At 42.7% G+C, this 25,488-nt stretch overlaps 1 protein-coding gene across 1 annotated transcript in view; it reads right to left on the reverse strand.

Annotated features, from left to right (window-relative positions):
- Positions 1 to 25,488, reverse strand: part of LOC124545078 (28S ribosomal protein S15, mitochondrial) — a 49,845-nt gene that overhangs the window by 19,670 nt on the left and 4,687 nt on the right. The window contains exon 2 of the mRNA XM_047123886.1: positions 20,119 to 20,252. Within this exon, the coding sequence (XP_046979842.1) occupies positions 20,119 to 20,252 (134 nt within the window). The remainder of the gene's footprint in view (positions 1 to 20,118; positions 20,253 to 25,488) is intronic.

Raw genomic sequence — 25,488 nt, forward strand, 5'->3', positions numbered from 1 at the left:
TGTTCACAGTCAGATATCAATGTTGAAATTTTTACAGTACGTTGCTATCACATATTTTTATATTCAGCCCCAGCTGAGATAACTAACCCCAAACTTTACAAAAATCAAAATTTTTAAATTTCAAAAATGCATAAAAAATTAAGGAAAAATCTGTACGTGTTCTTACTCTATATGAGGCTACTACTTTATGATATCTAACTATAAGAAAAAATAGACTCTCATAAATAACTCCTTGTTTGCTATTTTTGGGCCTAAAAAGTGGATTTTTGAAAATTTGGATACCAAACTTTGGAGGTAATTTTGACTGGTTATTTTTGAATTTAGGGTATTTTGTGTAATAGACAATGATGTAGAGGACACTTTTCTAAAAACAATCATGTCAATTGCAATGTTGTAACTTAACCCCGTGCAGAGATATTCATATTTTTGCTAACGTCTCTAAACTGATACATCGTCGCCCACTTACAAACAAAAATGGCCGCCACTCAGTAAAGGTGAAAGGTAAATTAAAAAAAACTTGCTTTGAACTTCTCTGATCAAGATGGCCGCGAGTGTAGAAGTGTGTGAATCTAACTTGAGAAATAGTTATAGTTATGCTGTTAAAAAGGGAGTTTGTAAGAATTGTAACCATGAAATAACAACACTAAAAGAACGAATTACTAGCTTACAATTCATAGTCAGTTCCTTAAGAAGCGATATTGACTCACTCAAGAAAGAAAATCGGGATCTGCGATCGAAGCCAACACTAAGTGAAGTGATGCAAGATAAAAGTAATATATCGTCCGAGTGGGTAAAAGTCCCGTACAAAAATAGTGTTCCAACTACAAAAAGAACAACAAAGTCTGCTAAAACTGTCACATTTTCGGAGAAAAACAAATATCATGTTTTGCAAATGAGTGACTGTGATAACGACTCTCCAAATGATCGTGAACTTGAAAAAGTCAGTGAACTGAAAATGAATAGCGTTTTTTCAAATAATGTCAACAACAAACACAGATCATCAGGGAAAAAGAGTAGTGTACTATTACTAACAGACAGTCATGGCAGGAATCTATCCAGCATGCTCCGTGAGAAAAATCGCGACATAGCAGTGACTAGTGTAGTGAAACCGGGAGCGGGATCTAAAAATGTTGTAGACATTAACTCTCAGACGAAATTAATGCAAGAAAATGACTTTATCGTCTGTATAATGGGTTCAAACGATGTGGCAAAAAATGAGGCAGAGGTTTGCGTGAAAACGCTACAGAATTTTTTACAAGCTAATAAATGCAGAAACACAGTAGTTGCCACACTTCCTCATAGGCATGATCTGATTTATAGTTCGTGTGTAAACAAAGAAATTCGGAAAACAAACATTAAAATAAGGAAACTGTGTTCTCAATACACTAAGTGGGATGTACTGGATATAAGCAAGCTGCATGGAAATCAAAATAAAGAAGAAAGAAGAACGAAAATACAACACTGCTGACGTTCCTAATTTAAACTAGAGGTATGTGATGCTGTAAATATGAGTCCCAATTACCAAATTGTGAATACACCCGAACTAAAAATTTATCACCATAATGTGCAATCCCTGCGTAATAAGATCGATGAAATTAACATTCTATTAACACAGGAACTTAATGATATCTCAGTGTTATGCATTTCTGAGCACTGGCTTAACCCAGAATTAATCCAGAATACAAAATAAACAAATTTGTCTTGGCTGCTTACTACTGCAGGAAAAACAGCAAGCAGGGTGGGGTAGCAATTTACACAAAGGATAATGTAGATTTTATTACACTACCTGACTTAACTAGGGCAAATGTCGAAAAGGATTATGAAATTGCAGCTATAAAAATTACTCAGTTCAACCTGGTTATTGCTACAGTTTACCGATCACCGTCCGGGAATTTTGAACTTTTCTTAAACAAAATGGAGTCATTGCTAAATAAAGTAAATAAAATGGATTGTGAATTGATAATCTGTGGTGACTTCAATATTGACTTCCTCACGAATAGTGGAAATAGGGAGACCATTTTGAACCTTGCATCGTCCTACAATTTAAAGGCTGAAGTAAAAGCAGCTACCCGAGTATCAGAAACTTGTCAAACAGCTCTTGATCAGTTTCTAGTAAAGAAGAGTTTACACAACACCTCACTAAAAATTTTCAATGCAGGTTTTAGTGATCATCTTGCTCAAATATTAAGCATAAAAGTACAAGGCAGTATTATTAACAACATGTCTTTTAGAACAGCATATTGAAGCTATAATCAGCATAATGTGAACTACTTCAACAACTTATTACAGAAAGAAAAATGGCTAGGAGTGTACAAAATGAACAATATAAATGAAAAATTCAACACTTTCATTGATACATTAACCCATTTCTTTGAACTTGCATTCCCACTGAAAACATTAACCATACAGGGAAACTCTAGAACAAACAGCTGGATCACAAAGGGAATTATGGTTTCATGCCAGAAGAAAAGACTACTTCATGAAATATGTAACTCAAAAAATACCTCACCTGTAGTACGCGCATACTATAAAAAATACTCCAAAATATTAAGAAAAGTAATAAAAGCAGCAAAAATAATGCATAATGATGAAATCATTTATAATTCAGCTAATAAATCAAAGGCTATGTGGAGTGTTATAAAAAAAGAATGTGGAGAATACAGACAACCTTGGAAAAATATAACACTATCACATAAAAATAAAAAAGTAACAAACCCCTTAGAAGTAGCCAACACATTTAACAATTTTTTCATGGGTGTTGCTGAAAATATGTTACAATAAAACTTTAAGAGCATCCAGGCAAATGAATATAAAATAAGTGCTTGTAGAGGATCAATGTACATCAGCTCTGTTTCACAAGATGAAGTAGCTAAAGCAATAAAAGGACTAAAAAATTCCAAATCGGCAGGTATTGATGGTATACCTGCAACAATGTTAAAGAAGAGCGCATCAAACCTAATTGAAGTACTCACACATTTATGCGACTGCTCACTTCAGGCAGGCACTTTCCCTGATGTGTTAAAAACATCAAAAGTTATTCCTGCATATAAAAAAGGGGATAAAGACAATGTAAATAACTACAGACCCATCACAATTTCCTCCTGCATCTCTAAAGTACTGGAAAAAGTTATGTATGAGAAACTTATGAAATTTATAAATAAAAACAGCATCCTATGTAATGAACAACATGGATTCAGAAATAAGAGGTCAACGACAACTGCTGTCTATGAGTGCATCAATTCCATCCTAAACCTGATGGACAAAAAACAGGAAACAATAGGAGTCTTTATTGACTTGTCAAAAGCTTTTGACATGGTGGACCATAAAATTCTGCTATCAAAGCTAGAAAGATATGGTATTCGAGGTCTGTCCAACAAGTATATCAGGTCCTTCCTGACAAATCGTATGCAGGCAGTATGCGTCAAGCACACAAATATTGAACTAAAAACTGTATCTAATCACTTATCTGACTATAAACAAATAAAATGTGGTGTACCCCAAGGATCCGTATTGGGACCCCTTCTGTTTCTTCTGTACATAAATGATCTAAGCTTAAATATTGATGCACACAAATCAATCATATTTGCAGATGACACCACGATTCTACTAAAAGGAGACGACGATGAACAGTTACAGCAGACAGTAAACACGGTCACGAAACAACTTAGCAGCTGGGCACAGAGTAATCAGCTTGTAATAAACAGTAAGAAAACCGTTGCTCTAAAATTCCACAATGTTCCTAATAAGGACATGTTTATCCCATCAGTCTCTATCAATGACGAACCAGTTGGTAACAGTACTGAAACCAAATTCTTAGGACTTTGGCTGCAGAGTAACATCAGATGGAATAAGCATAATGAATATCTCAATGCAGAACTGAGCAAAACATGTTATCTTCTTTGTTCATTAAAATCATGCTGTAGTGAGAAAACAGTATTGAATGCATATCATGCGTACTTTCATTCTCGTCTTAGATATGGGGTCACCTTCTGGGGAAACTCTAAAATAGCTAATAGCACTTTTAAACTACAAAAAAGGGCCATTAGAATCTTGTTTGGGTGCAAGCCTAGAGACTCTTGTAAACCCCTGTTTAAGAAATCTGGTACTCCACCATTAGCATGTGTATACATTATGGAAACCCTTTTGTTCTTTAAATTAAATGTAATAGGCAAGGACCAGAGACTACAAAAAAACTGTGATATACATGAGCACTTTACCAGACAAAACAGAAACTTACATATGACTCAAATCAGCACAGCACTGTGCCAAAAAGGTACTTTTCACATGGGAGTTAAGCTTTATAACAAACTTCCTGAAAACATAAAAGCTATCACTGAGGTCAATACATTTGGAAAATCTCTAAAGTCATATTTACAGCATCACTGCTTCTACTCCATTGAAGAATATTTATATTTATGAAATGTGTTATACAAATACTTACGTGTAAAGTGTATTATTGTAAGCTTAAATATGTATGCCTTGAAATTACTTTCAGACTGTATATTTATAACTTGACTTGTCAAATGTCTTATGCATAAGCTGCTATGTAGACAACAGGACCAATAAAATACAATCTACAAACAATCTACAATCTCAATTACAGGCTAATCACATAAAAAAATAAAATATTTCAAAATGGTCAAGCAACCAACTTAATTTTTATTGGACCCCTATACAACGGCGACTGGTATTGTTTTTATTGAACATTGAGCAGCTGTAGTCCCATACTCTACCAGAAGATGGAATTACATTCTTCTGAGAGTAGAGGAAGGAAGAGCACCGTGCTGCAGTAGTGTCCTTGATTGTGCAGAGTTTATTAGACAGGGCAGAGATCTCATGTGCACCCGCAAATCTGCACCTGGGATTGGCAAAGTGAACAGGGAGTAAGTAAGTGCTCATCTAGCCACCAGTTCACTCCCTGGGACACCCACATGGTGTGTGTGTGTGTGTGTGTGGGGGGGGGGGGGGGGGGGGGGGGAGGGAGGGAGGGAGGGAGGCACTTACGGTGTGAGGTTATCAGCACCCCGTATGATATGGGACCCAGAGGAACAAAATTGAGCAGGCAGCACGACGAACATCATGAATAGTGGAGACCAAAGTGTGACAATAACAACGTTAGTCAATAGTCTAAAGACTGCTCATTGAATCAGTACATATTAAAAAATGGTCAAACAGGGTCCATTTAATAAAACTGAGGACTCTACCAACGGCTATCAGCTCTGGTGTAAACACAAGATGTGTTTCTGGGAGCGAATGGCATTTCATACTGGCAGGAGATGTAAAAGCATATCGTGTATGAGTCACAATTTTAAACCCTTCTGTGTAAAAGACGGTAGCATCCTGGAACTCTTGAAGGACTGCATATAACAGACGCTGAAAGGTTATGGAGGAACAATGGTGTCAGGACCTTGGTAGAGATTGAAAGACTGGTCCTCATCCGTGACCTGGGCACCATCCAAGGGAGAGTGCATAAGAAAACACAGGGAGCACAACCTACGGAGGGGAGATGAAGATCTGATCAATGGAAAGTGAGGAGTATTCCGATCTGTAGTCCTACCTGAAGGAGGATAACAGCAGGATGACACCCCTCATATGTGAAGAGAATGGTACATGTGGGATGATCAGGAAATCGTCAAATGGCGATTGCGTAGAACAAGAGCTGGTACCATTGAATCTGAAGGGGGCAAGATCCCCACTTTAGCAAGGAGATTGTCTATGGGACTAGTCCGAAAGACACATGCCATGATAGTGGACTGGGTCTATCACTTTCAGAGCTGATGGAGCAGCCGAGTCATAAATCTGGCAACCATAGTCCAGTTGGGATGGAACCAGTGCCTGGTAAATATGGAAATGGGTAGCATGATCTGCACACCAACACGTGTGGCCAAGGAAGAAGAGAGCATTAAGCTTCAGAATGCAGTTAATCTTCAGGTGATGAATATGGGGCAGCCAGATCGGCTTTTTATCAAAAAGGAGGCCCAATTAACAGAGCTGGGGACTGTGCTACAATGTGCAGATGCTGGGTATCTAAGCAGAGTTCTGGGTCAGGGTGGACTGACGTAGGATGGGAGAAACCCATGACCCACATTTTTGTAGGCAAGAACTGGAAACCAAGGGAAAGAGCCCACACAAAGGCCTGCTGGATGTCACCTTGGAGCTGGCATTCAGCAGCAGGGAAGACCAGCAGCCCAACAGAGGTCACTGACCCATTAACTGCAATGAGGAAGAGAATGACACTCAGCACAGAGCCCTGTGGGATGCTACTCTCTCGGACCCATGGGGAGTTCAGAGAAGTGCTGACTCTAACCCAGAAAAACTGGTGGGATGAAAACTGATAAATAAAAAAATCTGTAGGGGGCCTTTAAAGTTCGTCATGGAGGCTGAGTAAAATGTGATGAAGCCAAGTGGTGTCATATACTGACATTTAAAAAAAGCCTGTCAGATTGCTGTTTCCAAGCTAAGCAGGTGGTCGGTTGTGGTAGTGGATCAGCCCACCCGGAAACCAAACTGATAGGTGATTGGGGACAAAAGGCCCTAATACACAGAACCCAGCATAATCTACGGGCAACCATGCTATCAAGCAGCTTACAGAGTATATTTGTCAGGCTAATCGGCCTATAAGTGTTGAGAGATGTCAGGTTCTTGACCAGCCATTGCAAGTGGAAGGCAACTTGGGGTCAAAGACGCTTGAAGAACCTGACGAGATGTAACCTTTGGGGAACATACTGGTCTTGAATCACGTGATGGAGAATTGACTCAGGGCATAGGGTTGTTCCTGATTTGAGATAAGAACCCTAGATAGTTCCCAGTGAGTGATGGTTTCATTAGGATCCAGCTTGGTGGTGGGTGAAACATGAGGGAATGTCTTCAATTTGTCACTTCTGCAGCAGAAAAATAGTTGGATATGAAGAGGATGCCAAAGCTGCCGCAAAATGGGTTGCAAGACATTCGACAAGAACTGATCAATCGATACCAAGACCACCCAGTTGGACAATACCCGGAACAACTGTTGAATGCTGGCAGGCCATAAAACCACAGAGCTTGACCCATACCCATGAAGAAGAGGCATACATCCTCAGAGAGGAAACATAGCGATCTGAACACTTCCTCTTATTGTGTTTGACTAAATAGTGAGCCTTAACATGAAGTCGCTTAAAAGGTTGGTCTGCAAAGGATGTCGTTCGAACTGTTTCAAGGTTTGTCGGTGGGCGTCCTGTGGAAATGGAAATAGCAGTTCCAGTGGCATGGATAATTGTTTTTGAGTCACCTGACACAGCCTCATCAATACAATTTGACAGCAGGGTATCCAAAGGCCAATTGGCTCTGTGAAGTCTACAACATAGCAGTCACTCTGTCTGGATGCGGCTACGGAGTGACAGGATCACTGGAAAGTGGTCACTGTCACAAGGGCTGTTGTGAAGTGACAAATGTAGTAAATCTAACCAGATTACAGGAAGAGATTCGTAGATTGATAACTGAAAAGGTGCCATGGGTGGCACTGAAGTGAATAGGAGAACCATCATTAAGGAGCTCCCAGATGAAGTGGTACTCCCCCACATGATAACCACGGAGCATTGGAGAATGGTCACCCATGAACTGTATTTCTTGGTGAGTAATGCAAGTTGCAGAAAAGAGAAAATAAGGTGGAGCATTTCTAGCTGGTGACAGTAGTACCCATTACAACTCCAGTGACTGATGCAGTGGGTGGTCAGAGTAGGCATCAAGAGGCCAGGAGGGCCCATCATGCCACTGCGTCACTGCCTGTCACCAGTGAGGATGGAACCACATCCACAAACATCGGCTCAGAATCTGAATGCTTGGGGAATCTGGTGCCACCAGGGGCACAGGAGGATCCTTGTCTGATTCTTCTTTTCCATCATAACCTTTGTTGGCCAAGGTTCGTTCAAGGTGCCATCCCCATTGAGCACAGGGACAGATGACTCACAAACAGCCCCGGGACCCACAGGCTGTGGCTCCTTCGGCCACACCACTGTTTGGCATCATGCCTCGAATGTGAGAGTTGCTGGGGAGAGGATTCCTGAAAAGGCGCTCTGTCACTGCTAGATGCCAAATAAAGAGAATGCTTCTCTGACTGGGTGTAGGAAGTGGTTCCTGAAGGAGATGCAGTGGGAACCACGGGTGAGGAGGGTTATGGGAGATCTGTTTTGGGAAAGGTTGAGGTTTTTGTGATTTTTTGTTTTAGGGCGCAAAACTGCTATGGTCATTAGCGCCCGGTCTGTGACTTAGGAAAAGGTAAAAAACGAAAATGGAAACCAGCGGCAATGGGAACGAAACTCAAAAAATTGGAGAAACTAAAAGCAGAAGGAAAGCTTAAAAAACCACTACAGAAAGGGGTTGGTTGTCCCCAAAAAGAGCTTCAAATGACTGACGTCATCTCACTGGCACTAATAAACTCGAGAATGCGATCGGCTGAGCGCACGTCATCTGCTAAAATGGACGATATTTCAGGCGACAGCTGTAGACGGGCGCGTAACGGAGTAAAATAGGAGCACTCAAGTAAAAGGTGTCTTACCGTCCACAGCTGAGAGCAGTGGGGACAGAGTGGGAGAGGATCGCCACTTAAAAGATGTTGATGGCTAAAAAGACAGTGCCCTATCCGGAGTCTAGTTAAAATTACCTCCTCTCGACGACGCGTTCGGGAGGAAGAGGTCCAAGCACAGGGAAGAGCTTTCACGTCCCACAATTTATTATGGGGAAGTGTCGACCAATGTGCATGCCATAAAAGAACAACACGACGACATAAAACACTCCGTGGATCGGGGAAGGGAATCGTGCGAATAGCTGGCCGAAGAAGAGAGACTGCAGCCTTAGCCGCTATATCGGCCGCCTCATTTCCACACATACCAACGTGTCCTGGGATCCAGAGGAACGCCACCAAGACGCCCCCCAAGTGGAGCAAGCGTAGGCAGTCCTGAATCCAGTGGACCAGAGGGTGGACAGGGTAGAGAGCTTGGAGACTGAGGAGAGAGCTGAGAGAATCTGAACAGATAACATACTGTATCCGCTGATGGCGGCGGATGTATTGGACAGCCTGGAGAACAGCGTAAAGCTCGCCTGGAGAACAGCGTAAAGCTCCGCAGTATAAACCGAACACTGGTCAGGAAGCCGAAATCGATTTGGGGTGTCGCCAACAATATAGGCACTCCCTACACCAAACGATGTTTTTGAGCCATCAGTGTAAATAAATGTGGCATCCTTCATTTGCGCGCATAGAGCAGAAAATGCCCGATGATAAACAAGTGAAGGGGTACCATCCCTGGGAAACTGACAAAGATCACGGAGCAGGCAGGTCCGGGGACGAAGCCAAAGCGGTGCTGTACCCCAAGTTGTCAAGAAAGTTTTAGGAAAGTGGAAGGAAAGAGAATGGAGTAGTTGACGGAAGCGGACTCCCAGTGGTAGTAGGGAGGAAGGGTGGCCTGCATACCCTAAATCCAAGGAGCCGTTGAAAAAAATGTCATGGGCTGGATAAGCAGGCATGGAAGACAAATGGCTAGCATAACGACTTAGGACAGCTCGCCGATTGGACAGCGGAGGTTCAGCAGTCTCAGCATAAAGGCTTTCCACAGGGCTGGTGTAAAAAGCTCCAGACACTAAACGTAATCCACGGTGATGGATAGAGTCGAGATGCCAAAGAATAGATGGCTGAGCAGAAGAGTAAACTATGCTTCCATAGTCCAATTTCGAGCGCACTAAGGCACGATAGAGGCGGAGAAGGACCACTCGGTCCGCTCCCCAGGAGGTACCATTCAGGACACGGAGGGTGTTGAGGGATCGCAGACAGTGAGCCGAAAGATAGAAAGCATGGGAGGACCAGCACAGTTTTCTGTCAAACATAAGACCCAAGAATTTAGTGACGTCCGAAAACAGAAGGTTGACAGGTCCTAAATGTAAGGAAGGTGGAAGAAACTACGTACGACGCAAAAAATTAACACAAACGGTCTTACTGGGAGAAAAGCGGAAGCCTGTTTCGACGCTCCAAGAGTGGAGGCGATCGAGACAGCCTTGAAGACGTCATTCAAGAAGGCTGGTCCGTTGAGAGCTGTAGTAGATCGCAAAATCGTCCACAAAGAGGGAGCCCGAGACATCAGGAAGGAGACAATCCATAATTGGATTTATGGCAATGGCAAACAGTACAACACTTAGCAAGGAGCCCTGGGGTACCCCGTTTTCTTGGGAGAAAGTAGTGTTCACCCGCACTCTAAATGTGCGCTCTACCGTAAATTCACGAAGAAAAAGGGGCAGCCGACCTCGAAAGCCCCAAGAGAAAATTGTGCAGAGGATGCCTGCCCTCCAACAGGTATCGTATGCTCTCTCCAGATCAAAAAATATTGCTACTGTTTGGCGTTTCCGGAGAAGATTGCTCATGATATAAGTGGAGAAAGCAACAAGATGGTCAACTGCAGAACCATGCTTTCGGAAACCGCATTGGACAGGTGTTAAAACACTGCGGGACTCCAGCCACCAAGCTAAACGGCAATTCACCATACGCTCCAAAACCTTACATTCACTACTCGTGAGAGAAATGGGGCGATAGCTAGAGGGGAGATGTTTGTCCTTTCCAGGTCTCGGAACAGGAACGACGATAGCTTCCCGCCATCGTCTGGGAAAAGTACTGTCAGTCCAAATTCGATTATAAAGGCGAAGGAGGTAATGCAGACTATTGTATGATAAATGCAGCAACATTTGCATGTGGATACCATCCGGTCCTGGGATGGAAGAGTGAGAAGAAGAGAGTGCATGTTGGAGTTCCCGCATGAAGAAAACAGTATTGTAGCTTTCGTGATTTTGAGAGGAAAAAGCAAGAGGTCACACTTCCGCTGCATGTTTCTTCAGGAGGAACGCTGGCGGGTAATTTGAAGAGCTCGAAATCTCAGCAAAGTGTTGACCCAATGAGTTAGAAATTGCAGCGGGGTCTACTAATGTATCATGCGCGACAGTGAGCCCAGAGACCGGGGAAAAACTAGGCGCGCCTGATAACCGTCGAATCTGACTCCAAACTTCCGAGGAAGGAGTGAAGGTGTTAAATGAGCTAGTAAAGAAGTTCCAGCTTGACTTCTTGCTATCGCGGATGACGCGACGGCACCGCACACGGAACTGCTTCTAGCAGATACAGTTGGCCAATGTAGAATGGTGTCTGAAAATGCGAAGAGCACTTCGCCGCTCATGTATTGCGTCACGGCATGCCTCGTTCCACCAAGGAACTGGGGGGCGCCGGGGCAATTTGGAGGTGCGAGGTATTGAATGTTCTGCAGCTGTAAAAATAATGTCTGTAATATGAGTGACCTCATCGTCGACGCTAGGAAAGTGACGGTCATCGAATGTCGCTAGAGACGAAAAAAGTGTCCAATCGGCTTGGGCAAACTTCCAGCGTCTCGGGCGCATATATGGCAGTTGTGGCTGCAATCGAAGGACACATGAAAAGTGGTCACTCGAGTGTGTATCAGCAAGGGCGAACCATTCGAAGTGCCGAGCTAGCGGAACAGTACCAACCGAAAGGTCCAAATGAAAGAAATTTGTCGTGGAGGCAGACAAAAATGTAGGGTCCCCAGTGTTGAGGCAAACAAGATCCGCTTGGTGGAAGACGTCTAGCAATAGCGAGCCACGCGGACAAGGATGTGGAGATCCCCAAAGCGGGTGGTGGGCATTGAAGTCCCCAACCAGCAAATAGGGGGGTGGAAGCTGACCAAGAAGATGAAGGAGATCAGCTTGTGCCATTGATGTGGACGATGGAATGTATACAGTACAAAGAGAGAAGGTGTATCCAGAAAGGGAAAGACGGACAGCGACTGCTTGGAAGGAAGTGTTTAAGGGGATTGGGTGATAATGGAGAGTATTATGGAGAAGAATCATGTGCTGGAGTGCCTTCAACAGAGGGGAGATCAAATCGAACTGACTGAAAATGGGGGAAAACAAAGCAGTCGTGGGGACGCAGCTTTGTTTCTTGAAGACAGAAGATGACCGGCGAGTAGGATCGTAAGAGGATCATCAATTCATCCCGATTGGCTCGAATGCCGCTGATATTCCAATGGATAATGGACATAGGGTGGACAGAAAATGGAAGAATATGACCAAGGTTGCCGTCAACTCAACGACTGCTCAGAGCTTGCGACCGACAGCGTGGAACGGCACTCAGCCGAAGGCAGAAGATCCTGATCCATAGGTTGTTCAGGAGCAGTTCCTGCCACCAGCGATCAGCCGGTTGATCGGCCGCCAGCAGTGCGCCTCGGCGACACAGAAGACGGCCGAGGGCGGCTACCGCCAGGTGGTGCTGTAGATGAGACACGCCGTGGCGAAGAAGGAGAGGAACTGAGTTTCTTATTAGCCTTCTTGGAAACATGATGTTTAGATGAAGGAGGAACCGATGGTTGAGAAGTTGGGGTACGTTAAAAATCTTCACGAGTATGCTCTTTTTTGGAAGTCCGGGTGTCTGACTTTTGTGATCGAGATTTAGCAGAACCCGATGAAGGGTGAGCCATAGAGTGAGCAGGTGAAAGTGGGGAGGTTGAATGGGCTATCTTTGCGCTGGCCGATCTGACGACCGTGTCACTAATGGTGAGATCACAAGTCTGCGTGGCCGCCTCCTTTGTTGGCTGAGGAGAGGCAAGGACAGTGCTGTATTTTCCTGTCTGAGGCACAGTGGGCTTTCGACTGGCGAATAATTTTCAAGCAGCAAAGGTCGACACCTTTTCCTTCACTCTGATTTCCTGAATGAGCTTTTCGTCTTCAAAAATGTGGCGATTTCGAGAGGAAGCAGCGTGGTTACCCATACAGTAGATGCAACGAGGGGATGGAGGTGGACAAGCACCCTCATGGGCATTCTTGCCACACATAACACGTTTGGCCGGGTTGGAACAGGACTAGCTGGTATGACTGAACCGCTGGCACCGATAGCAACGCATAGGGTTTGGGACGTAGGGGCGAACGGAAATTATCTCATAGCCAGCTTTTATTTTCGATGGGAGTTGAACTCTGTCAAATGTCAAGAAGACAGTACGGGTTGGAACAATGTTTGTGTCAACCCTTTTCATAACTCTATGAACAGCCGTTATGCCCTGGTCAGACAGGTAGTGTTGAACTTCCTGGTCAGACATTCCGTCGAGGGAGCGTGTATAAACGACTCCACGCGAAGAATTTAAAGTGCGGTGCACTTCCACCCGGACAGGGAAGCTGTGGAGCAGTGAAGTACGCAGCAATTTTTGTGCCTGGAGGGCACTGGCTGTTTCTAACAACAAGGTGGCATTCCGTAATCTGAAACAAGACTTTACAGGACCTGCAATTGCGTCGACACCTTTCTGAATAATGAAAGGGTTGACCGTGGAGAAGTCGTGACCTTCGTCAGACCGAGAAACAACAAGGAACTGTGGCAATGATGGAAGAACTGTCAGTGGCTGAGACTCAGTGAACTTACGCTTGTGAGCAGACATAGTGGAAGATGAGGAAACCATTGCGGAAGAATCCCCCATGATTACCGGCGTCTCCGATGGTGCGCTCCTCCCTTGTGGGGGCCCTCTCTGAGGGCACTCCCGCCTTAGGTGATTGTTCACACCTCAGGTCACACCTCCCAAGAAACGGACGGAGGGACCAATCGGCACTTTCGGAAGGTATCAGCTTGGGTAATCACCCCTCCCTGGGCCTGGCCGTTACCAGGGGGTACGTACGTGTCCTACCTGTCTACCCGGGGTGGGGAATTATGCGTTACCCTGTCACCGGCAACGCATGAAAATGCGTGGGTCAGCCTTCAGGGAGGAAGAAAGAGAAAGGGAAAAACAAACAAAGGGAAAGGAAAGAAGAGAGGTCTCAAATGCCGCAGAGGAGAAAAGGGTAAAGAGAAGAGGTAAGGAAAAGAGAAGGACAAAGGAAGGATGAAGACATGCAAGCAGAGAAAGCGAAGAATGTGTTACATTTTCGAGCGTCCGTCTCCGGACGTAGGCACAAACCATACTCCCAGAGGGCGAGAAAGGGAAGGAAAGAGCCAGAGGTGAGGGGACGGGGTGCGAAGATGGGGGATAGGGAAGGATGCGGAAAAGGAAGGTATGCAGCCCGGAAACGAAGGAGGGCCACATTAGCTCGGGGTCCCGTGCTCGCTACGCATGTATCCACAAAAGAGTTGTGGACCCCCTGGGGGGAGGTTTGTGTGTGTGTGTGTGTGTGTGTGTGTGTGTGTGTGTGTGTGTGTGTGTGTGTGTGGGAGGGGGGGGGGGTTAATGACCATAATGGTAACATAACTGATCATCATATCCACAGTACATAGGAAGTCATATTTCTTCCGTACTCACTACATGACATGATCACTGGATCTGTACTCCTAGATCTTCTGTTCTTTCTTGAAAACTGGGCAACTGGTAAACACCGAGGATGATGATTCGTGCAGCTGACACACAATGGTGGATGTTCACAGTGATTACCTTCATGGAGTGATCGTCCACAGCTGCCACAGCAGTATGACATATGCCCAAAGTGTTAATATCCGACAAACCTTATAGGTAGTGAGACATACAGTTTCACATCACAAATCTACATCATGACCTTAATCTTCTCCAGGAGAAAATTCTCTTCAAATGCTAAAATAATGATGCCTGTATCCATACGATTATCCTTGGAACTGTTTTTGTATGTCTGATAAAATGTACACCGCATCGCTGGAGGGCTCCTCATCTGCTTGGAGTGTAAGATCTCTGTGGAGAAGATTCCTCAGAAAATGTTCAAAGTTTCGTGTGGGGCAATGGTCACAGGTATATTACCTAGACAACCACGTGGCTGAAGAGCTGTAGATTGGGCAGCAGATGAAGTTTTATTTAATAATGAACAATTTTGCATTTTCCTTAGAGATCCAACTTCCCAAAATTTATCTTCAATGTTTCGACAAAAAGTAGCAGCTCCATTGCAATAAACATATTCACATCAGACCAAGTACTGGGTGAAGTATTTTGCTCCCAGACATCCGGCTTGCCCCTCTTCCCATGGCGTAGCTATGGAAGAAAACATCATGGAATTGTATCTCTCTGCAATATAATAATCTTTTCCATTTAAAGAGGCTTCTGGGGCTTTGCGGCTCCAAGCAGAAGAAAGTTTAATTTGCTTCATGTGCAAATCTTCCATCAAGGTGTCACCCACTCCCAATAGGGCCTCTCCCCATGGATGCCACCCAGCTACAGTGACAGTTATCTGGCCAGCAAACCATTGCCCAGAGTCCTTGTGCTTGAGCTATGATGGCACATACTCTTTGGCTTGAGTGGGGGAGTTTCCAGTTCAGGCATCAACAGAGTGATCCCTGAGCAGTCTGGGGGCTACCAGCGTGCAGGTTCTTGATGAACCTCCCACTATGGAATGGCTACTGTGTTGCGTTTTGGGCATAGCCTCTTTGCAAGAAAAGAAGGGTGCAAAGAAAGAAGGCACAAGAGCTGGAATATATGCCACCCTGGGTGACCTTCCCGCACTATCCACACTTCTGTAAATTTGGAAAAGGAGTAGTCAAACACAACAAGGGGACCATAAAGTTAAGAATGAAAAGTTGTAGAATGCTGGAAGGGAAGAAAACAAATGTCCAAAATCACAAACCAGATCCAAGCACAATCGGTACACAGAAGACCACCCAAAGGACACAAAAAGATAGATTTGCAGCATGCAAAGGGAAGTAGAGCTGCAAAGGCTGGGGGCCCAGGTGGCCAAGCAGGTACTCACAAAAGAGATGTGAGCCCTCTGGGGGTGTTAGAGATGGAACACAAGCTTGGATTAAGGACCAAGGGAGGTGGCACATGATTAGGACATTGGACTCGCATTTGGAAGGGCACCAGTTCAAATCTCTGAATGTCCATCCAAAGGGTTCCCTAAACTGCTTAAGGCAAATGTTGGGATGGTTTTTTTGAAATGGACATTGCCATTGACAGAACATTAAGTCGTCATCTTCCTTCCTTTCAAATTAGGGGAAGCAAATCTGCCGCGTCCTTTTTAAAGGAAACATCACAGTATTTGTCATAAGTGATTTATGGAGACCACAGAAAACCAAAATACAAATGAGCAGATAGGGACATAAACCACTGCTGCATCCCCCCTCCCAAATTCAAATCCAGTGTGTTAACTAGTGCCACCTTGTTTGATGCAATAGAGAGAATGGAGTCAATGAGGTTTTACTGGAAATGTCCCATAATACAAGCAATAGGGAGAGAGAACAAATTAAGAACAGCAGACTGTGCAATAGCTTCCAGGAATGTAATGAAATAAAGACATGAAGGTTGAGAGAGGGTGAGCTAGAGGTAGATGTAGAGCATTGGACTCGATAATAAAGGATCAACAAAGATGATAGCAATACAACTAGTCAGCACTGAAAATTGGTAAAATGTAATTTGTTTGTGTGTGTGTGTTTCCCATATTAGTTAAGTCTGAAATATATTCTCCAAAATATTAGCAGTGTGTTTGTTAATGGTATGTAACACTTCTGCTTTCTACTGATCACATAAGATAAATGGACTGAACATATTATTCCTAATTCCACAATGTTCTCATTTACATGGTTACTAGGAAACTCCTAATTCTTTAAAGAACTGAAGTTTGCATGAAAGAGCTTCACACATATGATTACTTTACAAACGAGTTAATGTGTTACAAACTTGATGTTAAGCATGTTTCATCTTTACCCATTTCAAACAGTTAAATATTCTGAATGTTCACAAATACTAACAGCAATCGTGTTACAGATGATTAGTTATGTAAACTCTTCATTAAATGCATCAATGGCATCTAGTATTTACAAGTCAGTTTTTCACACATATCAATGTTTATGGCATCTTGTAAAGCAATAATAAATTGAAGTGTCATGTCTGATGTAGGAGTTGTAATTCATGCCATTTGAAGCAGAAGGTAGTTTTTCACGCACCTAAATGTTTATGACATTATATCTCCTGAACTGTTTGTTGTATCATGATATACTGTTGCAGGAATATTCAACAAAATGTGTAGATATTGTCTCCAAAGAGTACTGCGAATACATTAAGTAGTAAAGAAGTAATAAATTAAAACATCATGCCTGATGTTGAAGTTTCACTGCATTCTAAAGTCATTACATCGTTTCATTCTCAAATATGGGATGAACAAAGTTTGGCCATTTGCAGGCCATCAATGGGCCTGGGTACTGTGTCCGGAATAGTCATTTAGTAATATAGATGAACAAATCCTAAAATCAAACTGTGAATCTGTTGAAATTGATATGCACAGGGCAATACATGATTGTTCTCCTATATCCTGTCTTGGAAAATTTCGAAAATACGAGTAGAATGATATTCATTAGTATTTTGCATAACTTTACACCCAGTTAATGTTGCTGTGGCCACAGAACTCAATACTTAAATCTCACTGGTAAAATTCTTTCATGAGCAAAAGTATCGTGTAAGTATCTTAATACTTTGTAATGTCAACTGCACTATATGATTTGGAATTTTTTCAGTACTGTATGAATCCTTCCACATCTGAGATTTAATAATCCCCTAATTTCCTTCCTGCTAGTGCCCTGTAAATGTATCTACTATTTCTCCTCTAAACGTAATTTTGTGAGCAATCTATAAAATGGTGTTGCACAAGAAATTTTGATTCAGTTTTCCCACAACAGATAATAAACAATCTTCCCACAATAAATAATCATGGAATATTTTTGATATCTCATTAATGTCAGTAACATCTTTAACCTCTCACTTACATGAATTGAAGTGTTTATACAATTCCTGTCCCTCATCCCTGAGAGACCAATACCATATACAGTATTAACCATACAGGGCCCTTCCCTACTTGGATTATGTTTCCATATCCTAAAGGAGAAGAGCTTTCTTATGTGTAATAAAATGTCCTTAGGAAAACACTTCATTTAGCAGCAAAGCAGCGGGTCCTGATACTGATGATCCTTAAAAGCTTAAAAGAAGAATGTAGATTTGTGTTTTTACATTTCTTGTGTATTTATGTATGTCTCAATTTTTTATATTTCGGCAGGGCCTAACATTAATGTCAAAGCCTAATCACCTGATCACCCAACAGCATCTTCTTTCACACTGGAACTATCTGGCAAGCAAACCATTATGCTGTACTGAATGAGCACCTTCTTTTCACAGAATTATTTAAGTGTAGGTCATATCTTGTAAAATGCTGTCCACAGTCAGGACCAGAATCAAGTGAATGGGAGCCAAGCCAACTGTCATAACAGACATTTCCAAGGACGCAGACATATAAGAGAACCTTTGAGGTACCTGGTGGGACTTTGCACATCTCTTTCTAGATTTTTTAACTTTCAAGTTACTATATGATGTGTAGCAGAGGACAGATTCATTCTATCCATCCTCCTCCTATTCCATTTGCGGACAGCGCACATGTCAAAATCTGCCGACCCCCACCACTGTATAAATTTTATTATCATGATGAATATGCAATAAGTATGTTGATGGAAGTAATATGGTTATTTATTTTGGGACATGGGCACTGAGAATATTGAGAGTAAGCTTCCTTGTAATGACATTCTTGTAGGACCTCTCACAGCAACTAGTTGAAGATTTCTGTGACACTTTTCTCAAATCTTCATTCCATTTTCCATTAATTCAACATTGGTGGGGGTTCCAAATTATTGAACATTATTCACGAATATGAGTTTGAATATACTACTTACAATGATTCTGTATTACAGGGGTCTTCATCAACAGTAGATTACGATATCTATCCTGATTGATGAAAATTACGATTCCACACTTTTTTCAGTTACGTTTTATCTAAAACTGCAAAAAATGGGAGCCTATGAGATCTATGTACTGTATGGGAACACTTATTTAAATTTCATTCTTTTCTCTGTTTTCTAGAAACTCCATATCTGTCTTTGATTTTAAGGAATTTAATTAACCTATAAATTCCATTTGTTTCACTTGACTGTAATTAACATATATTGCACACTATGCAGTATTTGGTTACAATATTTTCTAGTAACATTTTCTTTTCCACTGAATTAAGAACTGTCATAATCTTTCACGAAAACTGTCACATAGAAGGAAGTATAAGATATTTGTTATTTTAGCAATGTGACATACTTCATAAATTTTACAAAAGCTATATCAAAACTTTTTTGTTCAATAATATATAATTATTTACATAATTATTTTATTTCTATAATTTTTGCTTATCTCAATGGTTGTATTTTGTTTGCAACTGCATGTATGCAGAAAAATATATACCAAAATTATTTTAGTACTGGTTCTGGAACAATCTAGAACTCCATGCTGTAATGTAGCATTGTGCTATGTGTCAAAACTAGGGCAGCCTTTGTTTCAATTTCTTTCTTTTTTTTTCACTCCTTGTTTGAAACTTGTAGAAAAGTCCTTGTTTAAGAGATGAGTAGTATGTTTGGACCGGGCACAATGAATTACGTGTGCATCATGTACATAATTTTTATTCAAAGTTGAGATTTTTAATTGAAAAGGTATCTGAAACGTAATATAATCTTGTCAGATTGCAAACAGTGTTTATCATATATATGTATGGAAGATTCTCTTTAGCAAAATGCATAAAGCTGAGGCATGAATTTGATTGTTTGCCTTATGTGAAGTGGAAATAAACTATGATGCCTTGAAAATGTGAAGAAGTATCTTCACTTACAATTAAGACCTTTGACGTGAAACTTTGATAAAACAGGATGAGTATTAAAAAATCTTTCTACTCATTATAACAACGATTTTAGAACCAGTTATCTGCACTGCTGTTTCTTGTTCCATACAACTAAGCATTTATATAACCGATCATCTTGCTGAAGAAATGCAAGTACATCAATAACAGTTTATGTAACAAAGGCTTTTAATTGTACTTAGGTAATGGCAGTGTAGTGTTAGATAGTGATATGATAACTATACTTTTGCATTCCCTGCTTTGTCCAAAAACAAAGCTTTTTTTAAATACATGTCTGTCCAGTATTCAGTGCCTTCTTGGTTTTGTGAATAAATGTTTCTCCTATTGACATATATTATCTTTAAAAGTGTTTTTTCTTCTTTTTTTTTTTTTAATTACCGGAGCAAGTGAAAGCAATGAAGTTTGTCACAGGCAATTCCTATCAAAATATCAAATTTCATCCTTACTTACTGACAGCTTCATCTGAAGTTTTGTCCAGGTTATGCACTTTCACAGAGTCCACCATTTCATCCCTTGCTACTTTTGCAGTAACATTTGCATGTCTGAAGTCGAGCGAGAGAATTCTTTTTGCAAGATCAGTGATACTGGAACAAGGGAAATATTTAATGAGACAGTAAATAATTAAAATGCAATCCTGAAAAAACTACCTGTGTAACAAAGGGAAGCTTTTATGCAGTAATAAGAACATATAATGCTGATTTCCACAGTAAAATACAAAGAAAGTATGTAAAATAAGGGAAAGGCAACCACTCAACTGTAGTGGGATGATGTATGGCACATAGAAACATGTAACACAAAACTGTAATCATACTAGCTTTTGAGCTCTTGCTCTTTCTCTAGTAAAAGTACCCATTTACACACACAAACGCATACTCCTGTGATCGCAGTATTGATATTCAATTATTGAGAACAGTTGCCTGGGCAGATTAAGGTCGAGAGCAGGTAGAGAAAGACACATGAGGCAAGGAGGTGGCAGCGGGATAATGTGAGGTAGATCTTTCGACAGATGACTCAACTGTTGTAAAACATGATGAAAGGAGTTCAGAGGGTAGAGCATATAAGTGTGTGTGTGTGTGTGTGTGTGTGTGTGTGTGTGTGAGAGAGAGAGAGAGAGAGAGAGAGAGAGAGAGAGAGAGGGGGGGGGGGGGAGGGAGAGGGAGGGGGAGGGAGAGAGAGAGAGAGAGAGAGAGAGAGAGAGAGAGAGAGAGAGAGAGAGAGAGAGAGGGAGAGAGAGAGACGAAGGGGAAGGGGGGAGAGGGAGAGGAAGAGGGGGAGAGAGGGAGGGGGAGAGAGGGAGGGGGAGGGGGAGGGAGAGAGAGAGAGAGAGAGAGAGAGAGAGGGGGGGGGGAGGGGGAAGAGAGAGAAAATATGCCCACATTATGAGGGGGGAGAGAGGAAGAAGCTGCAGAGGAGATGGCAGTAAGATTAAACAGTGGGAAACTGTTATCAGAGTTTTAGGCAAGGGCTACTGCAAGAGCACAGGATGTGCTCCCCATGCCCATGGCCCTGCAATCTGTCTTTCCCATTGTCCTTCTGATACTAAACCCATCACCTCTTTCCTAACTCTTCTAGCCAGTCACATTGCGGCGCAAAATTATTTCACTTTCAAAGGCCAAACCTACAAATAAACCTGAGGTGCTGCTACGGGTACTTGCATGGCACCATCTTACATCAACTTATTTAAGGGCCATCTGGAGGAATACTTTGTATCCAGTCAACACCTAAAACTTATTGTCTGGTTCAGATTCACTGATGACATTTTCACAAAATGGACTCATGGGAGATGTAGCCTTTGCTCTTTTCTCTGTAACCTCAATGCCTACTCCCAAATCTACATGTAGGGAATGTAGAATGACCTCAGCGAGATTTTGGTGTTATCCACTAGATCACCTTTTCACTTCTGTTGCTTTCATCCCATTAAGAAATTTTGAGTTGTGTCAGCTGGGAAGTACTGAATCCAGTCACAAATCTGTTCCAGTACTCAGTAATGTACTATTTGTACATTAAATATCAGTGTTAAAAAGATCCAATATGTCAGTAATGTGATATATTTTTCTGAACACTCTTTAAATTCTATTTATTGAATTGTTTTGTCCAGTTCATGTTTTGGTGCAGTGTGAGAAGGAATGTTGGGTATAAATCTGCAGATTTTGTGAGATTGGCCAATTTTTTTGCCCCATATTTTCATAAAGTTTTGGTTGTTCATGTAACCAGGAGCCGAATATAGGACTTTAATGTATCTAATTACATTATACATTCAATAAAAAAAATATGATTTTCAATAAACATCTAAAAGCTGTGGGGCACCAACTACTGAAAGACTAACCAACATTTACCACCCGACTCTATCGAGGTGGATAAGACTTATAAGTCAATTTACATATAAAAAAAGTATTTTATGCCATTAAAAGTTGTAGCATGTTAGCCTACATATTGCGTTCTAATTGCTGTATTTTGTTATAGTAAGAATCAGAGACCGTTAACTTCTTACTTTGTCATTGATAACAATATTGGAAACTCCTGGATGGAAAAATACATAAAATAAGTGGACCAATGCAGGACACATAGAAACATGTAACAGAAAACGATATTCACACTAACTGTTGAGCTCTTGCTCCTTCTCCAGTAAAACTACACACACACACACACACACACACACACACACACACACACACACACACACACCACCCCCTACCGCAGCCCAATCACAGACATCTCCTACCCTGTAAAAGCCAGAGACATGTGTGAAACAGCTATGTTATATATCAGCTTGTTGCAATTCCTGTACAGCATTCTATGTGGGCATGACAAGTAACAAACTATCTGCTTGCATGATTGACACTCACCAAACTGTGACATACTGCAAACTTGACCATACAGTTGCTGAATATGCTGCGCACACAACACTAATGACTTCGATAGCTGCTTCACTTTGCTTGTCATTTCGATAATCGCTTACAGCTTTCTCTGAACTAATAAGGTGAGAACTCTCTCTCCAGAACATCCTATACTCTAGCAATACCCCCATGCCTAAAACCTTACTGCCTTGCCCCCGTCCCCTTTCCACGTGGCGACCAAACTATAGGGTCATCAGTCCCTTTTTCCTGACACATGCAAGGCTCAAGGTACAATAACACCCAACACCACACTTAAAAAGAAAACGAATGAAACGAACAAAAAACAGGGAAAACATACACCACAAGGAAAAGTAGAAGTTGGTATTAAAACCAAAGAGCAGGCTGGGCTGGCTGATCACAATAATGTAAGAGGATGAGCCAGCCACTCTGCAACACATAAAAATATCCACTCCAAAAAGACAAGGCGAGATGAACACGTGTAGGGAAAAGATGACCACCAAGACAAACAAATGCAAAGAAAGTGCGACAGAGTTAAAATGGAGGGAGGGTGGCAACCTCAGAGAGACGGCTAAATGCCCACCCTTAGATGCTATGATAAAACCCCCCTCATGAATAAAACATAAAACTAAATCTGCTGTTGAGGCATTGTTGCCCAACACCGAAGATAGGGTACTGGGAGGATTAAAAGTCTGCCACAGAGTGGCTAAAAGTGGGCAGTCCAGCAAGATGTGGACGACGGTCATATGTGAGTCACAGTGATACCGAGGTGGGTCCTCATGGTGGAGGAGGTAGCTATGTGTTCACCATGTATGGCCAATGTGGAGCTGAAAGAGAACCACAGAGTCCCTGTGACAGGCCCGCATGGAGGTCTTCCGCACATCTGTAGTCTCCTTAAGGGCACACAGTTTGTTGTGCGTACTGAGATTATGCCATTCTGTCTCCCAAAGCCAAAAACCTTGTAGCGTAATAATGATCGCAGGTCAGTTACAGGGATGCCGACCTCCAGAAACGGTTTCCGTGTAGCCTGTTGGCAAGTTCATTTCCTGGGATTCTGACGTGGCCTGAGGTCCACACAAACACCAAGGAACGACCAGACCATTCCAGGGCATAGATGGACCCCTGTATGGTCGCTATCAAAGGATGACATGGGTAGCACTGGTCGATAGCTTGTAGGCTGCTAAAGGAGTCAGTACAGAGAAGAAACGACTCGCCAGGGCACGAGCGGATTGTGCTCAAGAGCAAAAGAAATGGCTGGCAACTCTGCAGTGAAAACACTGCAGCCATCTGGCAAAGAACGCTGTTCAACATGTCCTCCATGAACATATGCGAAGCCAATGTGACCATCAGCCATCGAGCCATCAGCGAAAACCACTTCATGGTCCCGGTACAAGTCAAGAATCAAGAGTAAGTGACAACGGAGAGCTGTGGTGTTAACTGAGTCCTTAGGATCATGTGAAAGGTCCAGGTAAAGCTTCGGCCTAGGTATACAACATAGAGGTGTACGTGAATGGACCTCGAGTATAGATGGTAAAGGCAATGACTCCTCTTCAGACAGAAGAGATCGGGCACGAACCGCAATCGTACACCCTGACATGGGCCTCTGATGTGGGAGACGAACCATTGTGGATGGGAAAAGGAGACAGTAATTCGGATGCTCAGGAGAACTATTAATGTGTGCAATGTAACTGGCGAGCAGCTGTGCACGCCTAACCTTCAATGAAGGGACTCTAGCCTCCACCAGGATGCCGGTCACCGGACTCGTCCTAAAAGCTCCTGTCGCCAGTCGAACGCCAAGTGGTGCAGTGGATCAAGTAAACGCGCAACGCGAGGGCAGCACCAAACCATAAACCAGACTCCCATAGTCTAGCAGGATTGAACAAGGGCTCTGTAGAGCTGCAGCAGTGTACAGTAATCTTCACCCCAGTTGGTGTTGCTCAGGCTGTGGAGGGCATTGAGGTGCTGCCAGCACTTCCCCTTCAGCTGATGAAGATGAGGGAGCCACATCAATCGGGCATCGAAAACCAGTCCTAAAAACTGGAAGCCTTGGGTAAAAGCCCATGACTGCGTCTTGTGGATGGCTCCCTGTAGGTGCCGACTGACAACACCAGTACTGGAGGAGCAGTACGAAATGCAGAAATCGTCTGCATACAGAGAAGGTGAGACCAATGGCCTGACAGCTGCTGCTAGACCGTTAACGGCCACTACAAATATAGATACAATCAATACAGAACCCTGCGGTACCCCATTCCTCTGCATATTGGGGGGAACTATAGGGGACTCCAACTTTGACATGGAAAGTATGAAGCAATAGGAAATTTTGATAAAAATTGGGAGCAGGCCCAAGAGACCCCACCCATATAATGTGACAAGGAGATGATGTCGCCAGATAGTGTCAGAAGCTTTTCGTAAATCAAAAATGGTAGAGTGACCCTGGCAGAAACAGCCCTGGTATGAAGCCGGTAAGCCAAATGACTCCAGGACCCAACATGTTCTAACAGCTTACAAAGAACGTTGGTGAGGCTGATGGGACAGTAGCTCTCCACATCAAGTGGGTTTTTACTGGGTTTGAGCACTGGAATGATGGTGCTCTTCTGCCATTGCGATGGAAAGACGCCATCACCCCAGATCCGGTTGAAGATGATGAGGAGATGTCACTTGTAGTTGGACGAGAGATGTTTGATCATTTGACGGTGGATCCCATCTGGCCCAGCAGCTGTGTCGGGGCAATGTGGAAGGACGCTGAAGAGCTCCCGCTCTGAAAATGTAGGGTTCATTGTTACGTTCAGTGAACGAGAGGGCTTTCTTTTTCATCGACTGTTTCAGGGTGCAAAATGCTGGGGGATAATTCTCCGACGCGGAAGCTTAAGCGTAGTGCTTAGCAACTGTGTTTGTGTCGGTAGATAACACGTCACTGATGGTAATGCCAGTACCAACTGTCGGGGTCTGGCACTCACAAACATGT

Source organism: Schistocerca americana, chromosome 8 (genome assembly GCF_021461395.2).
Source record: "Schistocerca americana isolate TAMUIC-IGC-003095 chromosome 8, iqSchAmer2.1, whole genome shotgun sequence".
Classification (NCBI taxonomy): Eukaryota; Metazoa; Arthropoda; class Insecta; order Orthoptera; family Acrididae; genus Schistocerca; species Schistocerca americana.